Raw genomic sequence first — 26,080 nt, 5'->3', positions numbered from 1 at the left:
TCTGACCTCAGTGCAGTTAGATTAGGGGAGAGGGCAGTGATTTCACAGATTCATGTTTCTTGCATTGCATGTTTTTTTGGATTACTGTAAAATGTTGGCCCTGTGGGTCCTGAGAACAAAATTAAGAGGGGAAGAAAGAGCAAAAGGGAAAAATGGTTGCTGAATGACTTGACATGCAGCCAAGAAGAGATATAATGAAACTTGGCTCAGAGCCCTTGCTGTAGCACAGCTCTCAAAGATCAATTGCAGGGATGTCTCTAGCTGTGAAAACATACCTGGTGTTTTCAGAAGCTGGTTGGCTGAACTGAAAATAAGAGTCTACTTGTATTCTGTGTTGTTTCTTTTCCTTTTTCTGGAAAAAAAGAAAAAAAAACAAAAAAACAACAAAAAGAATAAAAGGAAAACTTGACACTCACTTCTGTTGTTGACTTAAAAAAAATCTAAATTGAAGTTAAGAAGCTTGTATTAGACATTCGAGGGCTTTTTTCATCTTGTAGTTTCGTCTTGTAGTTTCAACTGCATCTTTAAATAGCTTTGGTTAACAGAACTGCCAACCTTTGAAGTGTTTACTGTGTCAGGTTTCTTTTCTGACTTCCGTTTAAGTATGAAAGAGCAGGTGATAAGGCACATTGAGACTAAAAGTGGCACTGTATAGTGTTATGGGTGTCATTTAAGTGAGATTTGTCGCACCTAACATCACGTGTTTACAAATGTGAGTGCTTATATATGTGTCCAGTGACTTGACTACAGAAGCTGTGTGGGAAACAGCCATCTAAGTTCCCACTACAGCCAACGGAAATCTAGTTAACACAGGCTGTGGAGAACAGAGTGATTTGCCTCCTACTACTGTATATTCCTAAATTTGGTCAAATTAATCATTCTAGTCTGCATAGCTTGTAAATTTCCATTGACTGTAATGGGAGCTTAGATGTCTGTCTCCCAGCTTTTGTAGTCAATGGAGAAAAATCAGTATATTGAGGGCTGCATTTGTATGACCTACATTAGACATTTGCTTTAGGGTGACATAAATCATGTTTTTAAAGGGTTGTTTATTTGCATGAACTGTCACTCAAATTTAGATGGTTTTCTTCATTTCTAAACAGTTACACTGCACATGCCTGTATTTTAAGGTATGATGAGTCTCACCCTTAATTTTACTTTTTGCATGGCTGAATATTAGTAATTCTCAACTTCATGGCAGACTTGCTTTATCCTATGTGTGTGTCCCAAATTAACTTAGCATATCCCCACTAAGACCTAATGAAATTATGCAAAATATGAACTCATTTCACTAAATAAATGGTGATGTTACATCTATCTTTCGTTTGGTGCTCATTCTCAAAAAATGATTACAGAGACAAACTATCACAAACATTCACATAAATGGCTGCATGTGACAAAGAACGTGTGCAGCTGTTGGAGTTTTGGGGGAAGAATATCCAGGTGCAGAACATTCCTATGCATCTTTAGTGTTGGCATATGTGAACTGTGAATTGCAAATATTGAACATGCAGAAGGAAAAAAAAAACATAGCTTATATATAAGCTTAACTTAAAAAACTTTTATCCAAATCATGCACTGAAGAATTCTGAGATAGCAGATTCATAAGTGTTGAAGATTTGGGGGTTTTTATCTCATTTTACTGGCAAACAGAAGACCAGGTACCAGAATCACAGAATGGTTGAGGCTGGAAGGGACCACCACAGGTCATCTATTCCAACCTTCCTGCTCAGGCAGGGTCACCTAGAGCACATTGCTCAGGACTGCATCCAGATGGCTCTTCTCTTTGAATATCTCCGGGGAAGGAGGCCCAGCAACCTCTCTAGGCAACCTATTTCAATGCTCATTCACCTTCACAGTTAGGTTCTTTCTCATGTTCAGGTAGAGCTTCCTGTGTTTTAGTTCATGCCCATTACCTCTCATCATATCACCCGGCACCACCAAGAAGAGTCTGGCCCCATCCTTTTGACACCCTCCCTTCACGTACCTAAACACATTGATCAGATCTTCTTTAGGCTGAACAGTCCTAGCTCCTTCAGCTTTTCCTTAAATGGGGGGTGCTTCAGACCCTTAATCATTCTAGTAGCCCTTCTCTGGACTTGCTCCAGGAGCTCCGTATCTCTCTTGTACTGGGGAGCCAGGCCAATAGAAGCTGTTAGAAGTTTCCTCAACTAGACAGAAACACAAAACCAAATGTCACTCCCTTATTTACTCCACTCCCAAGCTTTTAAATTTTTATGGCATTTGCTAAGACCTAGGGACATATTATGAATCATAGGTTCTGGCATATGTGTTAAACCTACTTTTGCGTGTAGTACAGAGAAGCAACTTTTTTTTTTTTCCCGTGGAATTCTGATTGTGCAAATTCCTTGGTAATTAAGAATTAGAGCTCGAGGATCTTGGGTCTTTCTGAAAAACAAAATCAAAATCGAACAAAAACTCAACCAATAAAAAAAAAAGAGTGGTTGTTCTTGTTGAAAATGACAGTTTATCATGTCTCTTTTTTGTAGAAAATGAATTTTTGAAGTATTTGAGTCACTCAGGAGAGTGCAAAGTGATGAAGACTTTTTAGAAGGACAAGAAGGCAGTGGAATTTGGATGGCTGGTATAAAAAATGAGGAAACATAGTAATAGTTTGATTTGTGAGTTCAGGACAGTATCAGAACAAAAGCCACCGAGCCACATCCATAAAATATTAGAGCACTCCTTCAGGGTCATCTGTTTTCTGAATATCTGTCATGGCTCTGCTTTATCTAAGATAACTGCTTGGCCTCTTCAAGAGCCCCAGTTATGTTTTCTGGTGCCCCAGCCCCTTCAGATGTGTGTAGAGCGTCCTTACTAAACAGCACATGCAATGGCTAGAGTTACTTGATGGCACACTCAAAAACTAAGGATTCTTAGTTTTTTACAAAAAATTAAAAAACTAGAAAGATGGGACCCTCTTGCATGTTTGAATGTCTTGTTACAATAATGACAGCTCATTGTAAAACATTCCTGCTTCCCTCAAGAACCTAGTGGACTTCTGAGTCAGTTTGCAGCACTGGAAAATCCTGTAAAGATTTTAATAGCTAAAAACACCCCTTTGAAGATAAAGTAATAACATTATGAAAACAGTACAATTCTTTATGCCTAGAATCAGTGTTTTAGCTTTGATTTTACCCATAAAAATGGAGACACTGTGGAAATCAAAAAGCTCCTCTGAAGGGGAGAGCAATGGGTCCGAATCAGTGCTTAGCTGGAACTGATAAAAGATTTCTGCATAAATGGTTGCCTTTTGTTTGGTTGACTCACTTCTGCTCCAGATGTGTAACCACAACTGTTTTTAATAAAGCAGTTGTCAACCTTGCTTACATGCTCTCAGTGCAATAGCATGTTTGTATTGCATGTATTGTATAAAGGCACTGAATAAAGGAAACAAATGCTTCACCCACGCAATTACAGCCTAGAAAAAATCTCAACTGTTCAAACACTCTGTGCAGTGTGACAAATGTTAGTTCAGTGCTTTGTGAATAGAGAGGGGCCCTTTGTATAAAATATTTTCCTGTACAAACATTTATCTGAATAATGCAAAGAGGGACTTTTGGGGGAGGTCTTGTCTTGGTACTAAATAGATTTTTTTGCCTCCTTGTTTGCCTCTTCTCACAGGTACTGCAATGAGCATTTGTTGTGCCCCCCTCATGTGTTTTGGACAGGCTGGGGTCCGTGGGAGCGCTGCACAGCTCAGTGCGGTGGAGGGATTCAGGCACGGCGTAGGACATGTGAAAATGGTCCTGACTGTCCTGGCTGCAGCGTGGTAAGTAACTCTCATCTTTCTCTTCAGCAGTTATCTATAGCCATATGCCATGGATGTTTCTGTGTCCTTAAGGCAGCTGTGTAGGTCTGTATGCTTTACCCCTAACATGAGTCACCAGAGTGGGTTTGTCTCTGTGTCGCTTGTGTGTGCTGAAATTCACACAGTTCATCAGTAAGAAATATATATAATTCAGCTTTTTCACTATATCATCTAGAATATGAGCTTCCTGAGGCAAGGTTGGTACAGATGTGGATGTGTCCTTGATAGGTTTATGGTGTTTTTTATTTTCATCACATAGGAACTCTTGTTATGAGACCAGGACTCCAGTGTATCAGGTCCTGTACAGCACAGAAAAGGATAAGTTTAAAATCTAAATACGTCAGGAGCTAATAATTGAATACAGGGAATCACCAGGAAGTGATGAAGTAAGCTTGAAGAGTGATATTCATCTTAGCATGGCAGCAGCCTAGCAGCTGTCAGGCTTTGAAGCTATAGTGGGATGACTTTGAATAAATAGAAATGCTTTATGGATACCCAGTTTCTGAAGAGAAACATATGGGAAAGCATATGAGGCCTTTTTCTTATATCTGAACAAATCTAGGTGGTAGGTTTCATGTGGTGGGAACATCAAAAAGGGACGTTGCTTTCTTGAAGATGAGTGAGATGATGCATGGTATCTAGTATATAGATGAAGGACAGAAACATTGCAGAGACATGTACAGAGCAGCGTGCGACATTCACTGCAGTGTGCTGGGTAGATAACCTCAGTATGAATATTCCTGAATGGATAACACTGTCAAAAACAGAGCAAAGAATATTATTGCAGGGCAATGAGAAACTTCACCAAACCATTAGCATGTGTAGGTGAATATCACAAGATGAACCTTGGGGTGCTGTTTCTTGGTAATTTGGATTCTAGTGGTGGATTGTCACTGACAGGTTATTGTGGGTGAAAATTTGAAGTGGCCAAAACTGCAGAGGACAGATTCTGCTGGTGAATGACAGATGATGGGGTTAACCCCCCAGTGACTAAGAATGAACACAGTTCAAAGGAAAAATGAGAGTTTGCTTTCAGCCATGTTGTGCTTAATGGCCAGGCCTAGCATTGTACACTAAGAAACATGTACTCAGTTTTGTTTAGAATATTAAAGAGGTAGAAGAAAAAGACTTTTTTTCACATATTAAATCAATTTTTATGTGCCTTCTTTTCAGAGAGTGAGCTTAATTACGAGGTTTGTCATCATCTGTGGTCTATTTGTTAGACTGGCAGTAATTCAATACTAAAGAAAGTGTAATTTATTAGCTTTTTCTGTATGTAAGGGTTTGTGCAGCATTTTTTCCCAGTATTTGTTCTCTTTTTAACATTTATCCTGGTGGTAGAATTGCATTTTCATTAGATTGAAAATGTCCAACAGGTTTGTTCTTGTCTCAGCTGAACTTTAAGAATGAACCTAATAACTTAAAATTATAGCAAGTTTTCCAAAATATTTGTCTCCCCCTGATGGTACACAAAGAAAGCAGACATATTGTCTAGCTCTGTTCCTGACTAGCATAGAAAAGAGCACAATCTAAAAGTTTTCTGTCCCAGTCATCTCTATTTATCCCATACTAATGTCTGTTACAGAAAGACATATTTGATTTGCCCATAATCTTCCCATGTCCTGAAATGAAAAATGCATAGCTCTAATTTTCTCGGGAAGCTCCATGAGCAAGAAGAACTTTAAGTTTCTTCATTATAACTGATTTGAGATTGATGTTACTGGGTTTTGTAATTTACTACAAGCCTTAGCCCATTGCCTCTGTGGTGTCACGGAACAGTTACCAGTTCAGCTGTAGCAATTTTTGTTTGTTTGTTTGCATTTATTAATTAGAAAATAATTGCATTGACAGTTTAAAAAAAAAAAACAACAAAAAACAGCCCCCTTAGTTTTGGAGTACGTAGTTGACTTGCTAATGCCAATTAGCATAAATAGAAACCAACCTAAGGTTTGCTATAAACTCGGGTGTTCTTGCAAAAGAAAAGACTCTGATATAGTCTGTGTTCTGTTTAAGTTTCAGTGAACTGAAACGTGGAAGTTACCTGCCTTGAGTCAAGAGTTTTGCAGGACCTTGTCAATAACTGTAGCTAGAGAAGAAAGTACTTTAGTTCTTCTAAGGGTTTGTTTCATTAATGTAGGAAAGAGCAATGTGAAATATTTTTATGCATTTTTCTAATTGTTGAATGGATGAAATATTTATATTAATAAAATTTTAATAAATGAGGAGCAGGAACGGGAAAACTTGTTTATTCATCAGTGGTGGTTCTGCTTCAACCAAATTTTTGGTTTTATTGTTGTAGATATATATCTTTTATTACTAGAATTATTTATTATTGAATGAAGGAGAAACTATTAAGCCTTGTTACTACAATTTTCCCATCTTTACTGGTTGTAGTGAAACTAAGCTTAGGCGGTAAAACCTTACCTTTTATTCTGAGTATCTCAGATCACTTGGAAAGCTAAATAATCTTGGGAAAAGTTGTAATGAAAGTGGTAGTAACCTGCTCTGTCTACCAGATATTCGGTCTAGAGCAAAAGATATTGTGAGACAGACTGTCACCAAGTGAGTTAAAGGCATAGCTGAGAATAGATTTTCAGACTTAAAATGCACAGCTCTCTGTTTCAACCATTAGATGATAGCTTTAATCTAAAAAGAGACTCTACAGGTTTCTTATCTTCAGTGAGGAGATGATGGGAAATCTTTGAATGGCATCAGTTGCCACAGGCCCTCTGCAGCTGTATAGTTCAGAATCTGTGGTCTGTAAAGTCAAGGCTTGTGTCTTGGAACCCCTTTCAACTATGCCGATTCTTTGGTTTTGGAACTGTTTTTCAGTGAGGGGGTAAGGGAAGGAAAACAGCCACTGTTTTTATAATGCTTAGGAAAGTAACTCTTGCAGCTGTTTGCTGGGGGACCAGATTTTATGTCATAGGAGAACCTACCTCTTCTCTTTTCCAATCTGCAACCAGGCTATGAGACTGCAGGATAGCCAATTCTAATCTATTTAGCTGTTCTTATGTTGCAGCTTTTACCATATTCATGGCTGTTATCTGTGTCCACCTAATGATTTATACCACATCATTTTTACTGAGCACTTTTCCTTCCTTTTAGTTTGGTTGTATTGCTCTTACTCCGTAATATCAGAGCAGGCAACTACTGCCTGTGTTCTGCTTTTTGCATGTTTCTCAACAGTCGGTTCCTTGGTTTTATCTGTCTTAGAGCAGAAATCAACCAGAACACTTGAATATTTTTATCAGGACTTAGTAGAGCATTCCCTGCAATTATTGCAAATGTAGCATCTTATAAAATAATAATAGTAATAAATCTTTTGATGCATATAAATATTCCAAAGAGAGATTAACATGATGATGTTTTAAGGATGTGTCTCTCTGAAGTGCACTCAATACAGGAAAATAGATGGCCAGAGATTTAGAACTGAAAGCATTTACACTGAATATAGAAAATGATAAATCGTTACAATATAGGAGAATTAGAGCACAGAGACACCAAAGGGCCAAAAAGATATAGCTTGAAATCAAAATCTGAAGCCATAAGGACCTGTGAAAGTCTTCATGTTAATCAAAGTTTGTAAATAATGCTTGAAATTGTCATGTAAGACATAGGACTGTCACAGCCAAATTTAAGAGCAGCTAAAATCTGGTAATAGAAAGCTTAAGTGGATCACAAACTAAGTATTACTGTCATGTATTCAGGTGATCCATGCACTAGAGAAGGAACTGCGGAATTCTGTGGACTGTGCTAATATGGCTCAGAGGACAAATATCTTCAGATTTTACAGCGTACTCAGATAAGCTGTACATTTGCTTCAGAAAATGCTTCATTTCCCCTGAGAAGCATAATCTCAGTTGAATTTGCCTCAGGCCAGTAATAAAAAATAACTTTTTTAAGAATTATTGCTAGAATAAGAAATCTAGTTTGAGGCTGAAGTTGGGTGACATACTTTATGTATATTTGTCTGTGTTCTCATTTCAGTCATGGTAACATATGCATTAATTTCTGTTTTTCTAACGGGAGACTGGTAAAGTGTATATACTTCCCATATACCAAAAGAAAGAATATTGGGGTTTGCTGTGGAATAAAAAAAAAAGGAGAATTTTGTCTGTTTCTTAGAAATAGTTGCTAGTGTCATGTTGTCATTGTTGTTGTTATTATTATTATTTATTTTTTATTCTATGTTCCAGAAGTGTGCTGAATACACTTTGGGAAGAAAAATCTATATTCTAAAGTTTCTTTTATGACACAAGACAAAAAAAAAGTCTTGGAAAAACGAATGTCAGAAATGTTTTCTTTCATTAAGTTTTTAATGGGGATTTGAAGATGGAAGATTTTCAGAAGTACTTTGCCCATCAGAAAGAACAGCCTGCCTTTAAAATATTTGCCATCTCACAACATAAACTCAAAATGCCTAGTCTAGAGAAAAGGGACCAGAAAATAGGATTTTTGTTATGCATTTTTATGTTTTGGTTTTTTTTTTAAGTTTCCATTTGACCTCTTTGAGTTAAAGAAAAAAAAATAATGCATCATTTGTTGGAAATCCAGAAAACATATTCTCACACGTATGAGATACAAAAATATTGTACTTTTTATATAACATTTGCCTACTTTATGATAAGTCCCTTTTCCAATCTTTTCATCTGATAATATTGTAAACTCCATTGAGCTCTACTGTGAGGGTGGTGAGGTACTGGAATGGGTTGCCTAAGGAAGTCGTGAATCCCTGGCAGTGTTCAAGGCCAGGTTGGAGGGAGTCTTGGGTGACACTGTGTTTGACATGGAGTGTCCCTGCCCATGGCAGGGGGGTTGGAGCTAGATTATCTTAAGGGACTTTCCAATGCTAAGTATTCTATGATGCTATAATTCTATCAGCATGAGCTGGTTTTTCTATGTTTTAAAAGTTTAGCAAAGTAAAGCCTGTCTTCTTTTGATGCTTCACATGCTACTGCAATTATAAGCAGTACCAAGTAATTAAAGAGGGTAAAACAAAAAAAAAAAAAAAAAAAATCAAAATTACAAGGAATAGTTTCAGAAAATGCTAACACGTTTATTAATGTGGTGCTCAACTTTTTCACTAAAATGAGTTATCAACCTGGCATTCCCAGAATCATAGAATCAACCAGGTTGGAAAAGACCTTTAAGATCATCCTGTCCAACCATTTCCCTAGCACTGCCAAGGCCACCACTAACCCATGGCACTGAGGGCCTTATCTACACGGTGCGTGAACACTTCCAGGGACCGTGACTCTACCACTGCCCTGGGCAGCCTGTTCTAATGCCTGACCACCCTCTGGGTAAGGAATTGTTTTTCATCTCCATCTAAACCTCCCCTGAGGTTTACAGCTTGAGGCTGTTTCCTCTTGTCCCATCCCTTGTTCCCTGGGAGCAGAGCCCAGCTGTCTCCTGGCTCCATCCTCCTGTCAGGCAGTTGTAGGGAGCGATAAGGTCCCCCCTGAGCCTTCTCTTCTCCAGACTAAACCCCACAGGTCCCTCAGCTGTTCCCCATCACACTTGTGCTCCTGGCCCTGTGCCAGCTCTGTTGCCCTTTATCTGGCCCTGCTCTAGAACCTCAATGTCTCTCTTGTAGTCAAGTTAAATGTGAAATGCAAACTGGTTGAACTAATGTGCATATATATATACAAATGCGAGGTGTTAAAGGTAGTCTTTAGCTACACATCCAGTGATCATTCTTATGTTAGATTTATTTAATTCTGAAAAAGCAGCTAAACCACAAGTTGTTTGCTTTCTTGCTTGAAACAGAGCAAGTATCCATTTCTTGAGACGCATGTAAATTTAAAAATAATTTAAAGCTGATAAATAAATCTTCAGCTGCTGGAAGACTTTCCCTACTCCACTTCAAGCAGTTCAGTTCACCCTGTGACAGTTGACACTGATTGAAGTCCTGTTCTGAAAGCTGTAGATTTAACACCCATGCTGTAGATTTAGTTTTTGTTACTTGGATGTAATACCTTGCACCCAGCTGTAGGAGGCTCTGTGTTTTAATTGTGATTGTTGTATCTGATAACCACTGAAAGCAGAAGTATCTAAAACCTCCCTCACTCTGCACCCAAGAGGCTGTTTTTTTAATATGAATGTAAAAGGAGAAAGATATTTAGGAAGAAAAGATGTTGGATTCTGAGGTTTTATGATACACTAATTTTAGTATTAATGAGCAATATTGAAGTTGGGGACTCATACCTCATCCAGCCTGAGATTTTTCCCTTGGTGTGGACCTAGAACGGTCTCTAGAGAGTAACCTATAACTATGTCATTGAACACTAAAAATCAAAATAAAAAATAAGTGGCATGGGTTTAGCTTAGTTTCATTAAGTAATAAGGCTTACAGGATCATATAGTAGTTTGTCAGGTATGCTTACTCTTTTGCCCATAGGGAAGAAACCACTCCCCCATTTCAACTTTGTTGATTGGAGGGTGGTCTTAGATGACAACATGGAATTGCTACAGGTTGAATGAAAAACAGTGACCCCATAGAGGACAAAATCCTAAATTAGTTCCCCCACTGAGAAGCAGAGCTGCATCTGAGTCCCTTATTTGGTCCAAGTGGCATCAGGTGCTGATCAATGAGTATATAGGTTAGCACGCATGTAGCTTGGCGCTAGCCACTACATGTCTTTAAATTTTTAGCAGTAGGACTGATAAGTGGCAGGAGAAGAGGAAGTGAGAGAAGGAAAAAAGTTAAAATGATTGAAATATAAACTTAGAGGAAATCAGACTTCATTAGTTCCTGTGCTTATAGATCTACTTATTTTGTATGTGTAGTGTGGTTTTATTTGATACATAAGTAACATTTCCATGAAATCAGAACTGACATAAACAGGAAGAACTGTGGAAAAAAAAAAAGACAACCAACCACAAAACACCAAACACAGAGATTTCAGCAGACTTAGGGAATGTGTAATTTTTTGGAAATCAAAATGTATTTTTTGGAATTTAAGATTCTTTCTGGGTGGATGTTTCTTCCTGTCCTCCATCCAGCGATCATGGTAGTAGGATAGCTTAAGATAAGCTATAAGCCAAAAGAGTTGTGGAATTGTGCAACAGTGAAAATGTAGATTCAGTTTTAGTATTTAAGGTGTTTCAGCAAGGTGTTTCCAGTAGAAAATAAAAGGCAGTCAAGGTATTCACGCAAACTAATCTCAGAAGAGATGACTGTTACAGCTGAGGATGAAGCTAGTTGAAATCACACTTTTTGTTTTATATATTGCAAGTAATATGGTTTCTCCACCACTGGTGTTATCTTCAAAGCTGAGCTTAATTTGAATACCTGACACCATTGGATCGATGACTGAAGTCATGGAAAGCTCATTATAATTTAATCTACAATTTTTCAAAGTCTATTCCATTACAAAGATGTATCTTTGCAAGTATTCAAACCCCTTAATTTTACTTTTCTTAAAGGATATGGCAAGTGGTGGAAGTGAGATGAGCCCTGGAAAGTGTTCCAAAGAAAGGCAAAAGGTTGGGATTCTGATAAATCAGGGAAGGCAGGGTTCTAGTGTATCAAGGGCTAATACATAAATTATAAATACACTGGGATTTCTGTGCACTCTGTATTGTAATATACTGATTTTTAAGGAAATATGAAGTCAGTTAAAGGAATTAATTTCTATCCAGGGCATTGTTAAATGTAACTTCTTGCACGAAATTTTTGAGGCTTAAGTCTTAAAGAAATCCCACACCACTAGAATTGCGCAGGATATCAGGATGAACTAAAATTATAATAGAAAAATAGAATAGGTTAACATAGTAAACCCCATTTTAAAGTTTTAGGTCTTTTTCTGGGTATTAACAGTCAGCTTGAGAGCTGTGCTTTGGGCATTCTACTTATTTCTGTACTGTCCTTTAACAATAACCAGGGACAACATGTCTGGTCTAGAATGGCATTTCCAGTTTTGCTCTCTGTAAGTGCATGTTGAATCAGTTTACAACAAATTGTCCCTCTGATTTATTTTGTTCTTTTTAGGTTTAGCCACCTGTAGTTAAAATGCTACAGTGCAAACACAGTAATTGTGTTTACACATTTATACCAGAAAGGGTGCTTACACATAGACCTGAGGGTTAAGATGAAGTAGAGCTTTGTTTCAGCAATCTTCACTTCAACCTCAGTAAATGGAGGGATAGATGGAGCCTGAATAAGTATTATGCACTGTTGCCATTGTAGCTCCACTGCTGCAGCAACCATGGAAGAGTACAAGACGGATTTGTCAGCTGATCTAATTGGCAGTAGTCCTTACCTGTCTGAGTGCAGTTAAATGGAATTCTGTCCAAATTAATGATATTTATCTGACGGCTTTTGTTTTCACTTAGGCTCAGAGCGTTATAGTAATTTTTAGTTTATTAGGCAGTGGTAGGATTCTGCTATTGATTGAAAATACTGTCAGGCAGCCTTATTCTTACACAGGTTATATCAGGTTGGAAAATAATTTGAAAAAAGTTTTGGAATATTTATTGATGGAGTTATTAAAACTACCTGGTGTTTTTTTTTTTCTCCTGGGTTAATTCTCTTGTCCTGGGTTAATTCTCTTGTGGGGTATCATGAGAGAGGAGTAGAAGGGGAGAATCACCTCCCTCGACCTGCTGGCCATGCTGCTTTTGATCATCATGTAGTATGTTTCTTTTCTGCCAGAGAAATGCAACAGAAAGTAAAAGTATTAAGCCTACGTATTCCAGAACAGAGTTTTTCCTACTTCAACAATACTTATTAGATTATCTGAAATATCAGAAAAGTGAATGAATTTGAAGTCATAAATGAATTTGAAGTCATAAAACATAGGCCTTTTTGTTTATGTTATGAAAGTCTCAAACTTTTTTACTTGCGACAATTTCTAGCATGAGAAATCAGGTATTTACTACACTGTGAAGACAAAGGAGTTGATTTATCTTTCCTTTGAAATTGGTGAAACCACTAAGTAGACAGGGAGTGGTCCAGAAATAGGTCAGTCCCAAAACGCAGTTCTTGGTTTGCTTTGTCAGAGAGGCTCTAGGAGGAGAAAATCAGCTATAGACTATACCTTTATTTTTCAGCTCTATGATACAGAAGAAGGTCAGACTCACTTTGATCCTTTTGGGCTTTGTGGAAAAGAGGTGGTAGATTAGACATGCTAACTCTGCTAGGAATTTACTTATATTTAAAATTAAGGGAGTTGACCAGGTCCTCAGCAAACACAAACTGATGAAACCCTCTAGGATGCATGAGAAAAAATGCAAGTTATAGCTTGACATATCAATATCCAAATTGTGAATATTTATGCAGAATAAGACAGGACTAGATGATCCTAAATGCATTCATGGTCCCTAGCTCAGAGTACCCTCACTGCCAGCTCTGTATGCAGTTCATCAACACGAGACTCTTCGTGTGTTTGCTTCTTTACTCACAAGCAACCCCACTTTTCGTACATGAAGGTCATTTATGAAGGTAGTGGCAGATTCCGAGATGATTTATAACAGGCCATTTATGTGTCAGCGCTTGTGGGGACATTGTATATGGCTCAGATCTGCATGTGGGAGCTCAGATAGTGTTCAATTTACTGTTCTGGTAATATCATACTACTATGGATGTACCTTTTACGAGCAAAAATTTCATTTCCCACAGCTGAGTTTATTCTGTCCCCATCCCAATCAACACAACCTACACGAAAAACATGAAAGTTAGTCAGTAGACCCACATCTCTCAATGCTGCCTGACTTAGCTAAGTCTTTCCACAACCTTGAATGACATCAGCCAGCAGAACTCCAGCAAGTGTATCTGGCTGTTTTTCTATCTGGAAAACCAAGACCTATAATCCTGCTTTAATCTGGAATGAAATGTGTTCACTCTGTTTAAAGCATGAAAAGAGATTCAGTCAGAAGTTTCAAAATTTTTCAGGCAGTTGCTCACAAAACTAGAAGTATACTATATGCTTTCACATAGGAGCACATAACCCTTTTTGCAAATTCACTAAGCTCCCTATTAAAAATAGTTAATTTATGTGCCCTATCGCTTGTTGAAAAGCTGATCCAGAATCCCCATTCACATATTGAAGCATTTGTGTGAGATAGCTTGGCATCATGAATATTTTGTTAAAGAGGTTTTAAAGAACTGTCGTGGTTTAAACCCAGGACAAGAACTTAGAAAAAAAAGTAATATCAGTGCATATAATCTTATTCTGAAATGGAGGGCTAAGGGGAATATTAGACATATAGTTAAATCTAGCCTCAGCAATTTTGTACAAAGTATAAGAATGATCCATTACACAGAAAGCAAGAAAAAGAGCAAGTGATGGATTATAGGAATTAATCCATTGAAAACCTTGCTGGGGATCATATAAATGTAATTAAAAAAAAAGTAAAGAATGCATTATCATTTGGTGGTTTTAGTTGGGGAAAATGTTTTCACTTTTCACAATATGAAATGCCTTTACTATAAAGTCAGAACTGACTTTCCATGGTAATCCCAAAATGTCAAGTAAAACTAGCTTATGTTACCTTAAAATTCATAGGAAAAATAATATGTGTGAGCAGAATTTCCTGTTTTGTGAGGGGCAGGTAGGGTGAAATGTGGAGAAGAAAGCAAAATTTAAAACATGAGAGTGCAAGATTCAGAAAAGTCACAGAAGGGCTTTGCCTAAAACAGTCAGACAAGTAGAGATGAAAATGGACTGTCAATCTTTCGAATTTGATAAGGTAAACATCCTTGATTCTTTGGAGGAAATTTATTGATGAGTTTAGTTCTTAGAACTGCATTCTGCCTGCAATATCAGCCTGATACAGAGCGCTTTCCTGGAAGTAGATGGTATTTTAGATACAGTGCTTCTAGTGCTGTTGAATATGTTTGACCACAGGTCCCAACACAGACCATGTTGGACATGCTTCATTGTGAAAACGGACTCCTTATTCCTCTCTTCCATTTCCCATCTTTTAAGCAGTTAATTATCTGTGAAAGGATAATAGCTCTTCTCTTAGCTTGTGACTGCAAGTTTCCCTAAGAGACTTTGAGAGACATTGTGAAAGGTCTTCTTGAATTCAGGGTAAACTGTATCAAGTCACCTCCTGTATCCACGCTTATTGACTCCTTCAGAGACTGATAGGTTCATAGCTTCCTTTTATAAGAAATCAGGGTATATGATCTTGTTCTCTAGTAGATCATATTTGTTCATGTGTCCACTAATTTCATGCTTTACCACAATTTCCCTTGATTCGCCCAGTTCAGATGCCATGCTCATTGTTTTATAGTTCCCCTGAACTTCCTGAAGAATTTTTAAAAATGGTGCCACATTTACATCTTCCCATCTTCCTGGCCTCAGATGGGAAGGTAGTTCTAAACAGAAAGCTGTGTGCCCCTAATACCAGTTTACTTATTTCTGTTTCCTTAGTTACATTGTTTGGTGACATTTTTTTGTTTGTTTTGTCTATTTATTTGTTCCATATTCACTTCAACTAACACAGCCTTTTGTGGTCTGGCCATTTCTAAATGCCCCTTGTAGCCTTCATAATATTTTTGGCCTATAGACTCTGTGGCAATCTTTCTGTCTCTGATGTGTTTGAAATAGGATTGAGTTTGAGTTTCAAAGGTCCTCCTTGAGATCTTTTCTGCCTGTCTTAATGTGGTTTTACATTTAATAAGCCAGATTTCATGACTTTTGCTGTTTATTTTTTTGTTCGTACACAACTTTAGTATTTTGAAGAGTGTCTTTGTGCTTTTAATGACCTTTCTTCCCCTACTTATAATTCTGCTGATTTCTTTTTTGCCCTTCTTCAGATTTCTCAATTGACAGCAAGCATTTGCCCTCCGCCTCCAATACAGTGCCCATGATGAGCTTCCTTCCTGTAGCACTCTGCTAGTTCATATATCTGATTCAGGTCCCCAGTAATTATTCTGAGCTCAGCTGTCTTCTTTGTTCATTTGTGCTGCAGAGAAGAGGTCAGGGACTAGTCCCTTAATACTTTTCTCTTGAGTGGAGTCACCTCTCAAGAGAGCAGAAAGCAGCAAATAAAATTCTTCTACGTTTCTTTGAAAAAAAAAATAAGCATTTGGCCAAAACACAGTCCTTTTGGCACTGTATTCGTATTTCTTACTCTTGAACACATAAACCAGTAACCTAGTCTCAGTCAAGGCTAAAAGGTGAGTCTCTGAAGGACTTTTTAAAGCTGCTTAACTGGGCAATAGCTTTATTACACTTTATTACCCCTAATATCACACCTGCCCAGCACTTGCACCTTGGTAAGCTAATGGTGGCTACCAGAAGTGAAGCAAGAGGACTCGGAATCCATGATCTTTGAAAGTAATGGAGAAAATACATGACTGGGTTTCTGTAGCGCTTCAAAATCATGTTATACTTTGTATGGAATCACAAACTGACACACAGGTGTCAGTTTTAGTGCTTGCTTCCAAGAAGCACTGAAGTCTATTTAGTCTTCCTCTGATTTCAGGGGTGCCTGGGTCAGTCTCAGACGTTCTGTCATTCTGACTGCATTCATAAACGGATTCCCAATTAGTTCATGTTGCCATCAGAAACATTTTTTATTAATTCAATGAAAAGCGCTTTTGCATGTTGGCTGGTTTGACTGTCTTTTTAGGCATCTTTTTCTCTTTACACAGTTCAATGAGTAGAACCAAGATTTTTTTTCAAATCTTGCTTAATACTGTAAAATTGTCACATACCAACATCTCATAAAAAAGATGTCTGTGAAGCTTTAAAGTTGCCATATTCTTTTAGTGAAATGCTATTAAAGGCTGTGGAAGTATGAACAGTCCCTGATGAATTCACTTCCCAACTCTGTAAATGCACAAAATCAAGTACTTACTCATTGGAATAAGGAATGTGATTAAAAAAATAAAAAAGCTTCAAACCCCACAGCTGGAGCACAGATGCCTACAAGCATAACTTTGATGCTTCACAGATGATTTTGAGTACAAAGCTGTTCCAATTGATTCCTTCCCTACTTTTTCCCTGGAAAAAATGTTAAGTGCTCTGTGGTTTGTTTGTTGTTTCTTTTTTTTTAGGAAGTGGTGAAGAGATTACACAAGTTCATAAAGGAAAGGTTTTCATAAATGGATACATGCTTATTCGATTCCATTAATTAAAGTTAACAAACTCTGTCTGTGTATTTTTCAGTGTACAGTACAAACACAGTATCATTTTCAGGGCTTTTCTGGATGTGAGGTTTGAAAGATGTATGAAGAAGTGGTACAGTTATGCTGTGACAGAAAACTCGAATGTTTGAATCTGCAGAGTTTATACTATGTCAGAAGACTTTTTTTTAGACTCAAAAAAGCAGATAGACCTTTAAATGCCATCTCTAAACTTTCCAATTAAAATCTAACAGTGGAGTCCAACTTTCAGTTAGTGTTGAAGTTACAGAAGGTATGTCTCCATATATATCGGTATATCTGTGATGTATTTTGGGTTATAAAAAGGTATTTTTAAATGTGTGTATGCTCAGGACGTACACGATAGATGAACATATTGTAAGCTTTTAGTAAGAATCAGGAGCGCAGCCATATCAGGAGTGAAAAATAGACACCTGTGTCCTGGGGAGCAGCTTAGTCCAGTTTTGTCTGGGTGGCTGCCTGAGCTAGAGGATACTGAAGGTGAAGGCTATGAAACTGATTGCAAAATGTTTGAAAGGATTTTTTAAGCTTTGACTTGACTGAATCACTGTAATTCATGCTGGGGTCAGGCTGTTTGTAGAATCCACATTTGTACAGGTTTTCTGAAAGTCATTTTGTTGTGGAGAGGTGATTTAGAAAAAGAATGACTTTACCTGTTTCAGTTAGTGGCTTAGTTCATGGTATTTTTCTCATTTTTCTTAGTTTGAATAATAACAATTATTGAATGAGCTTGGGATTGTTTCATTCATCAAAAGCAGCAAAGCCTCAATGGCTTCCATGAATGAATGCCAATAAAATTTGCATCTCAGTCACCGTAAAGCCTGTACAGTCCAACTATAATTTAAAGCATTGCATAACAGGATTTGAATCATTATATTGGCAGTATTCCAGGTTACACAGGCAGATGAGACAAAAGACAGCATTAGGAAACATAAAGGTTTCATTAAATAGCTTGTTTAATAACAATGCTTTTATTTTCAGATTGGAAACTGAGGAGAAATAACTGTAATGCCTGTTTTACTGGAAGGGCATCTTCCTGACTTTCTGAATTATGATGTCCTCATTTTCTTACCTTTAAACTATGTCTAGGACAGAACAGTACACATTCAAAGATTTAAAGTATTGTAATTAATGATAAAATATTCCAGACTTAGAGGAAAGAATTCTCAACACATTTTTTAAATTCAAAACATTTTTTAAACGGCTTCAAAATTACAAATAAATCTGGAGGATGTGTATCGATGAGGGAAACGCAAATGAAACAGCTGATAGTGTATAATGAATAAAGTTTTACCCATACTAGCACATTCTACAGCTTCATAGTTTACCACTGGTTATGTTTCTGTAAGGTCTTGAACTAAGGAAACTAGAGCTGAACTGTGCTGGGACTTCTATTAATATTCTTTGCTTCCCACTACCTATAATCATTAACTTCCCGGGCAGGGTTTTTTTTTGATTGTAATGATCATGGCATGCTGGGTCTTCACAACATAACAAATGAGGTAAGCAATCTCATGCTTTTTGGAAAAAAAGAGAAGAAAGGAAGGACAATTTTCACTCACACTGCCTAAGCCTTTGATGGGATTGGTTTTTAGTAAGAGTTGGAGCAGAACTTTCCTTCCTCCCTCCACTAATAAAAGGGCTGATGGCTGGCTGTGTGCAGATGATGGAATTGCTCTGCCTAATGCAGGCCTCATGCTTATGCTTCACCTTATGATTTATTATCCTTAACTTGATGCTGATGAGGATTCCTTTCTGTCACCAAGGAGGGCAGGATGTTCATAGGTCTCTGCTGATAATCACATATGCCTTTGTTTCGGCTGAGATAATTTTCTTCCTAGTAACTGGTGCAGTGCTCTGTTTTGGCTTTAGTCTGAGAGCAATGCTGATAACACAACAATGTTTTAGTTGTTGCTCAGTAGCACTTACTCTGTTCAAGGACTTTTCAGTCTCATGCTCTGCCAGTGAGGAGGGACACAAGAAACCGGTAGGAAGCAGAGACAGGACACCTGACCCAAACTAGCCAAAGGGGTATTCCATACCACAGCACGTCATGCCCAGTATATAAACTGGGGGGAGTTACCCAGAAGGGACCGATTGCTGCTCAAGGATGGCTGAGTGAAAGAGCAGATACGTGGCACTTAGTTGCCAGATGGGTTAAACCATGACAACATGATTTCAAAGACAGTTTAGATATGGAGGACACTTTCATTTAAGAGAAAAAGCCTTCAAAGAGGTCAGGATGATAGTTGCTACGTCTTTATTATTAGTTCTTCCAAAGGCCACCTTTAAGTCTCTGAGCTAATTATTTGCTCCCTCTTTTCTGAAGACTTAAGACTTTTTTTAGTATTGAGCTGAAGAGATTAATTTGCAAAGCAAAAATCATCTTTAAAATCTTTCTGGAGGATAAATAGAAAAATGCACCATAGTTCTTTTTCTCCTGTAAGTTGAAAAGAATACTTTCCATTTTCTCATTCTGTATTCTGAGTCCATATGCTTTTTTTTAACAATTGTCTTTGCCAGTACTCACTACTAGAACTACATCTATAGCAAACAGACAGCAAACAGAAAATTAACCAATATTGTTATGAGTTCAGGTTCTTTATATTATTAATGCATATGAGTATTCATACTTTTCCTCAAACTTAACTTTTCTCCCTCACTACCCCTCCCCCACCACCCCCCCCCCCCCCCACCACCCACACCCACACCCGCACACACTTCCCCAGCGTAAATACTGTTTCTTACATTTGGGATGGCTCCATGAAATGTGCAAATTTACTTATTTGCTCCTAAGGTTGCATTCCTTTGATGACCAGTAACTGGCCATCAGTAAGTTATTTCTAGCCCCTGTGCTTCAAGTATTGTCCTCTGCTGTTCTTTCAATGCTTCTGATCCTTCTCAGTCCTGTGTTTTATTAATGGGTCTGTCTAATAGGTCATTCTACCCAAATTACCTACATGTTACATATACCTATTAGTTCCAAAATATATATCGCTACAGACATTACATCACACAATTATAAGAGCTGTTGAAAAGTTAAAACCAAGTAGGGAATAGAGATCTGGTAATTAGATAATTGCTTATTTAATGTAAAAACAAATCTTCAGGCAGACCAAGACAAGCACAAGGAAAGCCCAACCTGTCCCAAAGCCTGTGTTGTTAGCTTAATTCAAAACCTGTGGCCTATTAAAACAGGAGTTACTCCCCCTTTACTGAGCTACAAAGCTAGGAAGCATGTTAGCGGTTTTGTTATGGGATACATTTCAGGTGGACCACCCATGCTGAAATGCAAGAATGGCTCCTCAGAAGATTTAATGATACTTGCCATACCCATGAAAGGAAAGCAAAACACACTGAGTTTTCAATAACTGGGTCTCAGTATTCACATCAATGTTTCAAAAATCTCATTTCAGCTAGGGATTGTGACAGCGACCTTGATTTGAAATAAGTTCCCAGTTTCTGGAACTCATGCAGTAGATTTCATATCCTCTGAATAGATTATCTGTGTCATGAGGTTCTTATTCTTAATGCTGGCTAGTAGTCTTATCCCATGAGCAAATATATCTGGTGGGTTGATACTGGTAGGGGAAGGCTGGCCGTTCTTATTTAACTGCTGATTAACAGGTAACTCCCTTGATCGAATGCAAGTGTTGTACATTCATATCTCGTTGTCTGTGATACCAGAAATAAGATGGTATACTATACTGATAAAAACTACATCATCTTAACATTACATGTTGGTATTATTATCAAAAGCCCCTCCAAGAAAGATCCTTCCATTTATCACTCAATTAAAGTAGAATAAAACACACAGCTCTTCTCCTTATCGCTGTTCTTAAACTCCTGGGCCTAAAAATATTTTTTTTTTTTTTTTAATTGATAATCTTCAGTATAGGAAAGGGATACATGGGACCTCATTAAAAGAGTCTCAAAGAAATCTGAATTTAGCATTCATGTAAATCCATGTGACCCCACAGCAAGGAATTGCTTTGTTTTGTTAGAAATGCATACAGTCTGTGCATCCACTTGTCCTTCCTGCGATCAGTCGAAGAAAGAAGGGGATTTTTCAGATAAAACACAACTTTAGGGTGGTATAATAATCACATCTAGAACTTTTATAGCATGAGATGTGGTTCCTCTATCTCGGCTTCCTCCTGTCTTAAGAACTGTTCTCTAAAGCTAAAGTGATGGGAGGAATGATGGGAATATAAGGTATTTGAGGATGTTATCTCATTTGACTTGAAATACTGAATGGTTTAACTTATTTTGTGTGTGGTTTAATGTCACCAAATCCTCTAAAATGTAATTTGCCTTTTCTTTAAAGTTGTGTGTCTTTGAGATGTGAGCAGCCATATGATTATAGATCCTGTGTTCTCGTGTTAGCATTTAGCTAACACTAGGTTTTTGGAACATTTCCATATAAAAGTGAAATGTCTGTTCACCTCTGAGCAGGATAAATCATGCCACCTTGACTGATTCTTTCCAGAGTCCCTGTTTAAAAACAAAAAACTTACCGTCATGCATCCGCTACAGATTCTTCCAAAGGAAACAAGTAGTGAACTTTTCATTTCTTAAAATGGGATTTAACAAAGTACCTACATAGGTTTTGAAATGTTTTAGCTACATCAGCTGCAGTTTAAGGAACAATAGCTTCAAAGTTGTGACTTGTCACAGAGCTGTCCAAACATGAAGAGGCAGCTCTGCAATCTTAGGTGGCAAAACAGTTACAAAATAACAATTAAAGTTTGATTCCAAAACAGCATTTATTGAAAAACTCATTTAAGTGATATTTGATCTTAAGAGTAAGAAGGCAAGGTAATGATGCGTAATTTTGTATACCTTAGAAAAATCTTTCATAAACAACATATGTGTTCCTCCTCTCTGAAATCCTTTTAGGCATCTCCCTCATGCCTCTCTACTGGTACACAAATACCTGGGTTGTTGAATCTCTTAGGTTTCATATACTGGGATAATTAACACAGAGTTCATTTTTCATTCAGTGTCTGCGCAGTGATTGCATTTATAAACCAATAATTAACTGCACAGGATGTGCGCCTCATCTTCTATACCCTGTCACTGCTACTAAAATATTTACTAAAACACACCTCGCTGAGAAACTACCCTCTTAAGATGTGCTAGAGACTGTGACCAAAATTAAGTAACTCCCACATTACACACATTTTTGAATTACGGAACTAAAAAAAGAATTTCCTGTGCTTTTTTAAAAACTGCACCAATATGAGTACGTGAATTAGTTGGTGTTAAAAACACACACAAAAAAAACCCAAATCAACACGTTTGATCCTTCCCTTTAAGGCTCTGAGATCTTCTGCCCAGCAAAGATTATGGAGAATTGTATTCCGTCATCTTCGTTTCTTCCTTCTCCCTTGGGATCCTGTTGACTGCTTGAATCCTAACACTTTCATCACAAATTCTAACCAAACACCTGAAATTTCTTATCTGTGGAATTGCTTTAGCTGTTAATGCATTTATTTAATGTAGTCACATGAACATCTGTCCACAGATATGTAAAGTCAGCTCAGTGTCATTATCTTCTGCCTCTCCGTGGTCTGCACTTGGGCTGAAGGGGAATCTCTGCTCTGGTGCTTGGGGCGCCTCCTCTCGTCCTTCTCAACTGACCTTCGTGTCTGCAGAGCTGCTTCTTTTACATGTTCTCACTCCGCTCTCCAGGTGCTGTGTTGCTCCTGTGCAATAACTTTTTCCCCTTCTTAACTCTGTTACCCCAGAGATGCTACCACCGTCACTGATGGGCTCTGCGTTCAGCAGTGGTGGTTACATCTTGTAGCCGGCTGGCATTGGCTCCATCGGACATGGGGGAAGCTTCTGGCAGCTTCTCACAGAAGCCATCCCTATAGTCCCCCAGCCGCCGAAACCTTGACACACAAACCCAATACAGGCTTCCCCAAATAGAGCTCCTTATATGAGCTTCTGTAACTTCCTAATCATCCTGACTCAAGCCAGCCAGCTCCAATAGTGTAGTGCTCAGCAAATTTGCCTTGAGAGTTTTGTTTGATAAGTCAGAACTTTTTATAAGTAGTCAAACGTTTCAAACGTAAAAGCCCTACGTGCATGCAAAGTATTTACTGTTTTCTACAAAAAAGGAATTTGCAATCTATAGGTATCACTTCTCTTTTCCAGTTACTAATGTCACTGGCGTGAAAATACCAAAGAGCTGATGGTATGTTCACTGAGCTGCCAAAGCAAAGCCTGAATTATAAAGCCTACAGTGTAAGTCCAGGGCATCTATACTGACATCGAGCTAAAATTCAGTCCTGTGAGTTGACTTGTGTATTCCAGCTACGTTTACACAGTTACTGGCACTAAGTCCTCTCCACATTTCTAGGAATGTCTGAAATACAATATTTTGTATTCCCCACCCCTTCCTTTTAGAATCATAGAATAGAGTCATGAAATGGTTAGGGTTGGAAAGGACTTTAAGATTGTCTAGCTCCAACCCCCTGCCATGGGCAGGGGTGCCTCACACTAGAACATGTCACGGAAGGCTGTGTGCAACCTGGCCTTGAACACTGCCAAGGATGGAGCATTTACCACTTCTTTGGGCAACCAGTTCCATTGCCTCACCACCCTCACAGTAAAGAACTTCTTCCTTACATCTACCTGAACTTCTCATGTTTAAGTTTGAACCCATTACCCCTTGTTGGTACAGTTCCTGATGAAGAGTCCCTCTCCAGTATCCTTGTAGGCCCCCTTCAGATACTGGAAGGCTGCTATGAGGTCTCCACGCAGCCTTCTCTTCTCCAGGCTGAATAGCCCAAATTTTCTCATCCTGTCCAATAATTTAATGTGGGTTTACATATTGCTTTGCTTGATAAGCAAGCACAGTGTTACTACCCAGTGGCACTCTGCAGCTTCAGCATCCTGAAGGCATGGCCCACTGTTAAATTTTCCAATCTCTGACATGTAACTCAACTCTCATAACTTGTAGCTATTTATGTCCCTTTTCTGATTCATTGAAAAGAATTTTGGTAGATGACATATTCATTGACTTTTTTTTCTTCTACCCAATTTTATCAGTGTAATGTAAATCAGTCCTTGCTCATCTTTTTTTCTTCCTATTGTAAATTAGGTTATGTGAATTTTATGATAACAACTGGGGCAAAGCTAACATGTGGAATTTGATTTGGGACAAGACTGAGACAAGCATAGCCAAGTATAAAGGGAAGCTAAAGATCCCATATGTGCATTAACCTCTCATGAGTGTTGTTAAGAAAAAATATTGTTGTTTTACATTTTAACTTGTTGAAACTCATAAAATGCTCCATTTGAAATGTGCTTTGATTTAATTTTGCCAGGGAGTCATATTCTGTTCCTGGTCAGTTTATTTTCATTACTACAGTATTTTCTTTCCTTTTCCTTTTTTTTTTTTTTTTTGTGCAGTCTATATTTGTTTTCTTTATTTGTTTTCTTCATTAACCTTCTGGCTTGAATGTCTTTAGTAGTGCCACCTTTACCCTATATAGTGCTTTGCCTTTTTGCTGAGACTTCAAACAAGGTGTAAAATAAAAGGCCTTTAATCCTCTCCTAAGGAATTTCCCCAGAGGAGTGGAGCATAGGCTTCAGCATTTCTGGGCTGAAACACACAGGCTATTGTGAATTAAAACCTGATCTGATTAATACTAGGGTCATGCAAGATACAAACAGCTCATATTTGAGGAGATGTAAAGGAAGTGCACAGTTATTCTTGCCTTTTTCTTCCTTATACTGGAAATAGAGAGCAATATAAAGCAGCATCCAATTAGGGTTTGGTTTTGTGGGTTTTTTTCCCAGAAACATCTGTGTTACCAGGAATTGGCTGGAGATCAAGAAAAAAGTGTTTTATTTGCAACCACAGAGTTCCAAAAATACTATACAGACAAATCAAATCCTTTGTAAATAAAGTTTATTTAAACCCAACAGTATTGAAAAAGCTAAAAATGAAGAGTGTTATGTGGGAGTAATGGATTTATAGGGAGTTTTTCAGATTGCTGTGAATTAAATGGAAAATGTGAAATGGGAGATTCAGTTCTGACACGATTCTGAAAAATGCCAGACACCACTGGTGGATGCAAGGGCAGGATGCAGATTTGCCTAAACAGAGACATCTGTTGCTTTTTGAGAACCAGTAGGGGATCTATAACATATGTGTGAAAGTAGAAGATAAATCAGAGGATGTGTGAGAGACCCATGTGCTTTAAGAGCAGTTTGGAAGTTAAGTGAGATAACTTTTGGCGTTAAAAATGCCAACAGAGCCCTGCGTTTGGGCAGTTGATCCTATATTAAGGGTACAAGCTTTGAGAAGCTGATATTCGCTCATTAGAAAATTAAAGCTATTGTGTATTGATATTTCACTGTGCAGTTTCTGAATATAAGCACAAACCTATGAAAGTTTGTAGGTAATCTGAATTTACATTTATTAGCACAATATATCCATTTGTGTTTGTACTTTTCAGACAGGCAACCTGTAAAAATGTATGCTATTATTCTGATTTTTTTCTTATTTTTGTGGGGGGTTTTGCTCACAAAGCCAGGGGCTCTGACAGATGAGTTACACTGATGCTTGTTATAGTGATGTAACCAGCTCAAGTGTTCCCTTTGCTGGAGGTCATATTCTTCCATAGTGGAGTTGGCAGAAGCAAACATGTCAGCATCTTGGTTGTTGTGCTCCCTTGTCCAGGTGATTATAAGCTATAACTGAAGATGGTTTTATGCTTATACATTCGATTGCAGCAGCAGTGATTGAAGTGTGGGTACACATGCACGTCTGTCAGCTCTGCTGTAACTTCTGCCCTGGGAAAAGGCAGATGTGTGCAGCGTGATAAAGTATTAAATCGTGCTTAAGTGCATTTTCAGTTCAGTTATATTACTGTTCTCTTCAGCGTCTCTGGGTCAAGGCCTGAAAAAGAGGTTTGTAGCATAATTATATTTTTAACCTACCGGCTATACCCATTTTCCGTAGATGTTGTCCTCTCTTTTGACATCTAAATAGAGAAAAAATTTTGCTTGAAAGCAATTTGGGGGATGGGTGTTGTGTTTGGTTTTCTTCTTTCACTTATTTACAGAAGCGTGGCGTTTGAGCTAGGAAGATGTCAGTGTTCATATAC

At 37.9% G+C, this 26,080-nt stretch overlaps 1 protein-coding gene across 7 annotated transcripts in view; it reads left to right on the top strand.

Annotated features, from left to right (window-relative positions):
* The window catches only part of SEMA5A (semaphorin 5A), an 831,366-nt gene that overhangs the window by 246,505 nt on the left and 558,781 nt on the right, over positions 1–26,080 (top strand). For all 7 annotated transcript variants that reach the window (XR_009742648.1, XR_009742649.1, XM_061449193.1 and 4 more), the window contains one exon: positions 3,646–3,793. Coding sequence is in view for 5 of the 7 variants with exons in the window: in XM_061449193.1 (XP_061305177.1) it covers positions 3,646–3,793 (148 nt within the window). In the remaining 2 variants the exon portion in view is untranslated. The remainder of the gene's footprint in view (positions 1–3,645; positions 3,794–26,080) is intronic.

Source organism: Pezoporus flaviventris, unplaced genomic scaffold, assembly GCF_033815535.1.
Source record: "Pezoporus flaviventris isolate CSIRO_AGI_PZ_B2104156 unplaced genomic scaffold, CSIRO_AGI_Pfla_v1 ptg000007l, whole genome shotgun sequence".
In the NCBI taxonomy this organism is placed as follows: Eukaryota; Metazoa; Chordata; class Aves; order Psittaciformes; family Psittacidae; genus Pezoporus; species Pezoporus flaviventris.
This window is presented reverse-complemented; position numbering and strand designations above follow the sequence as displayed.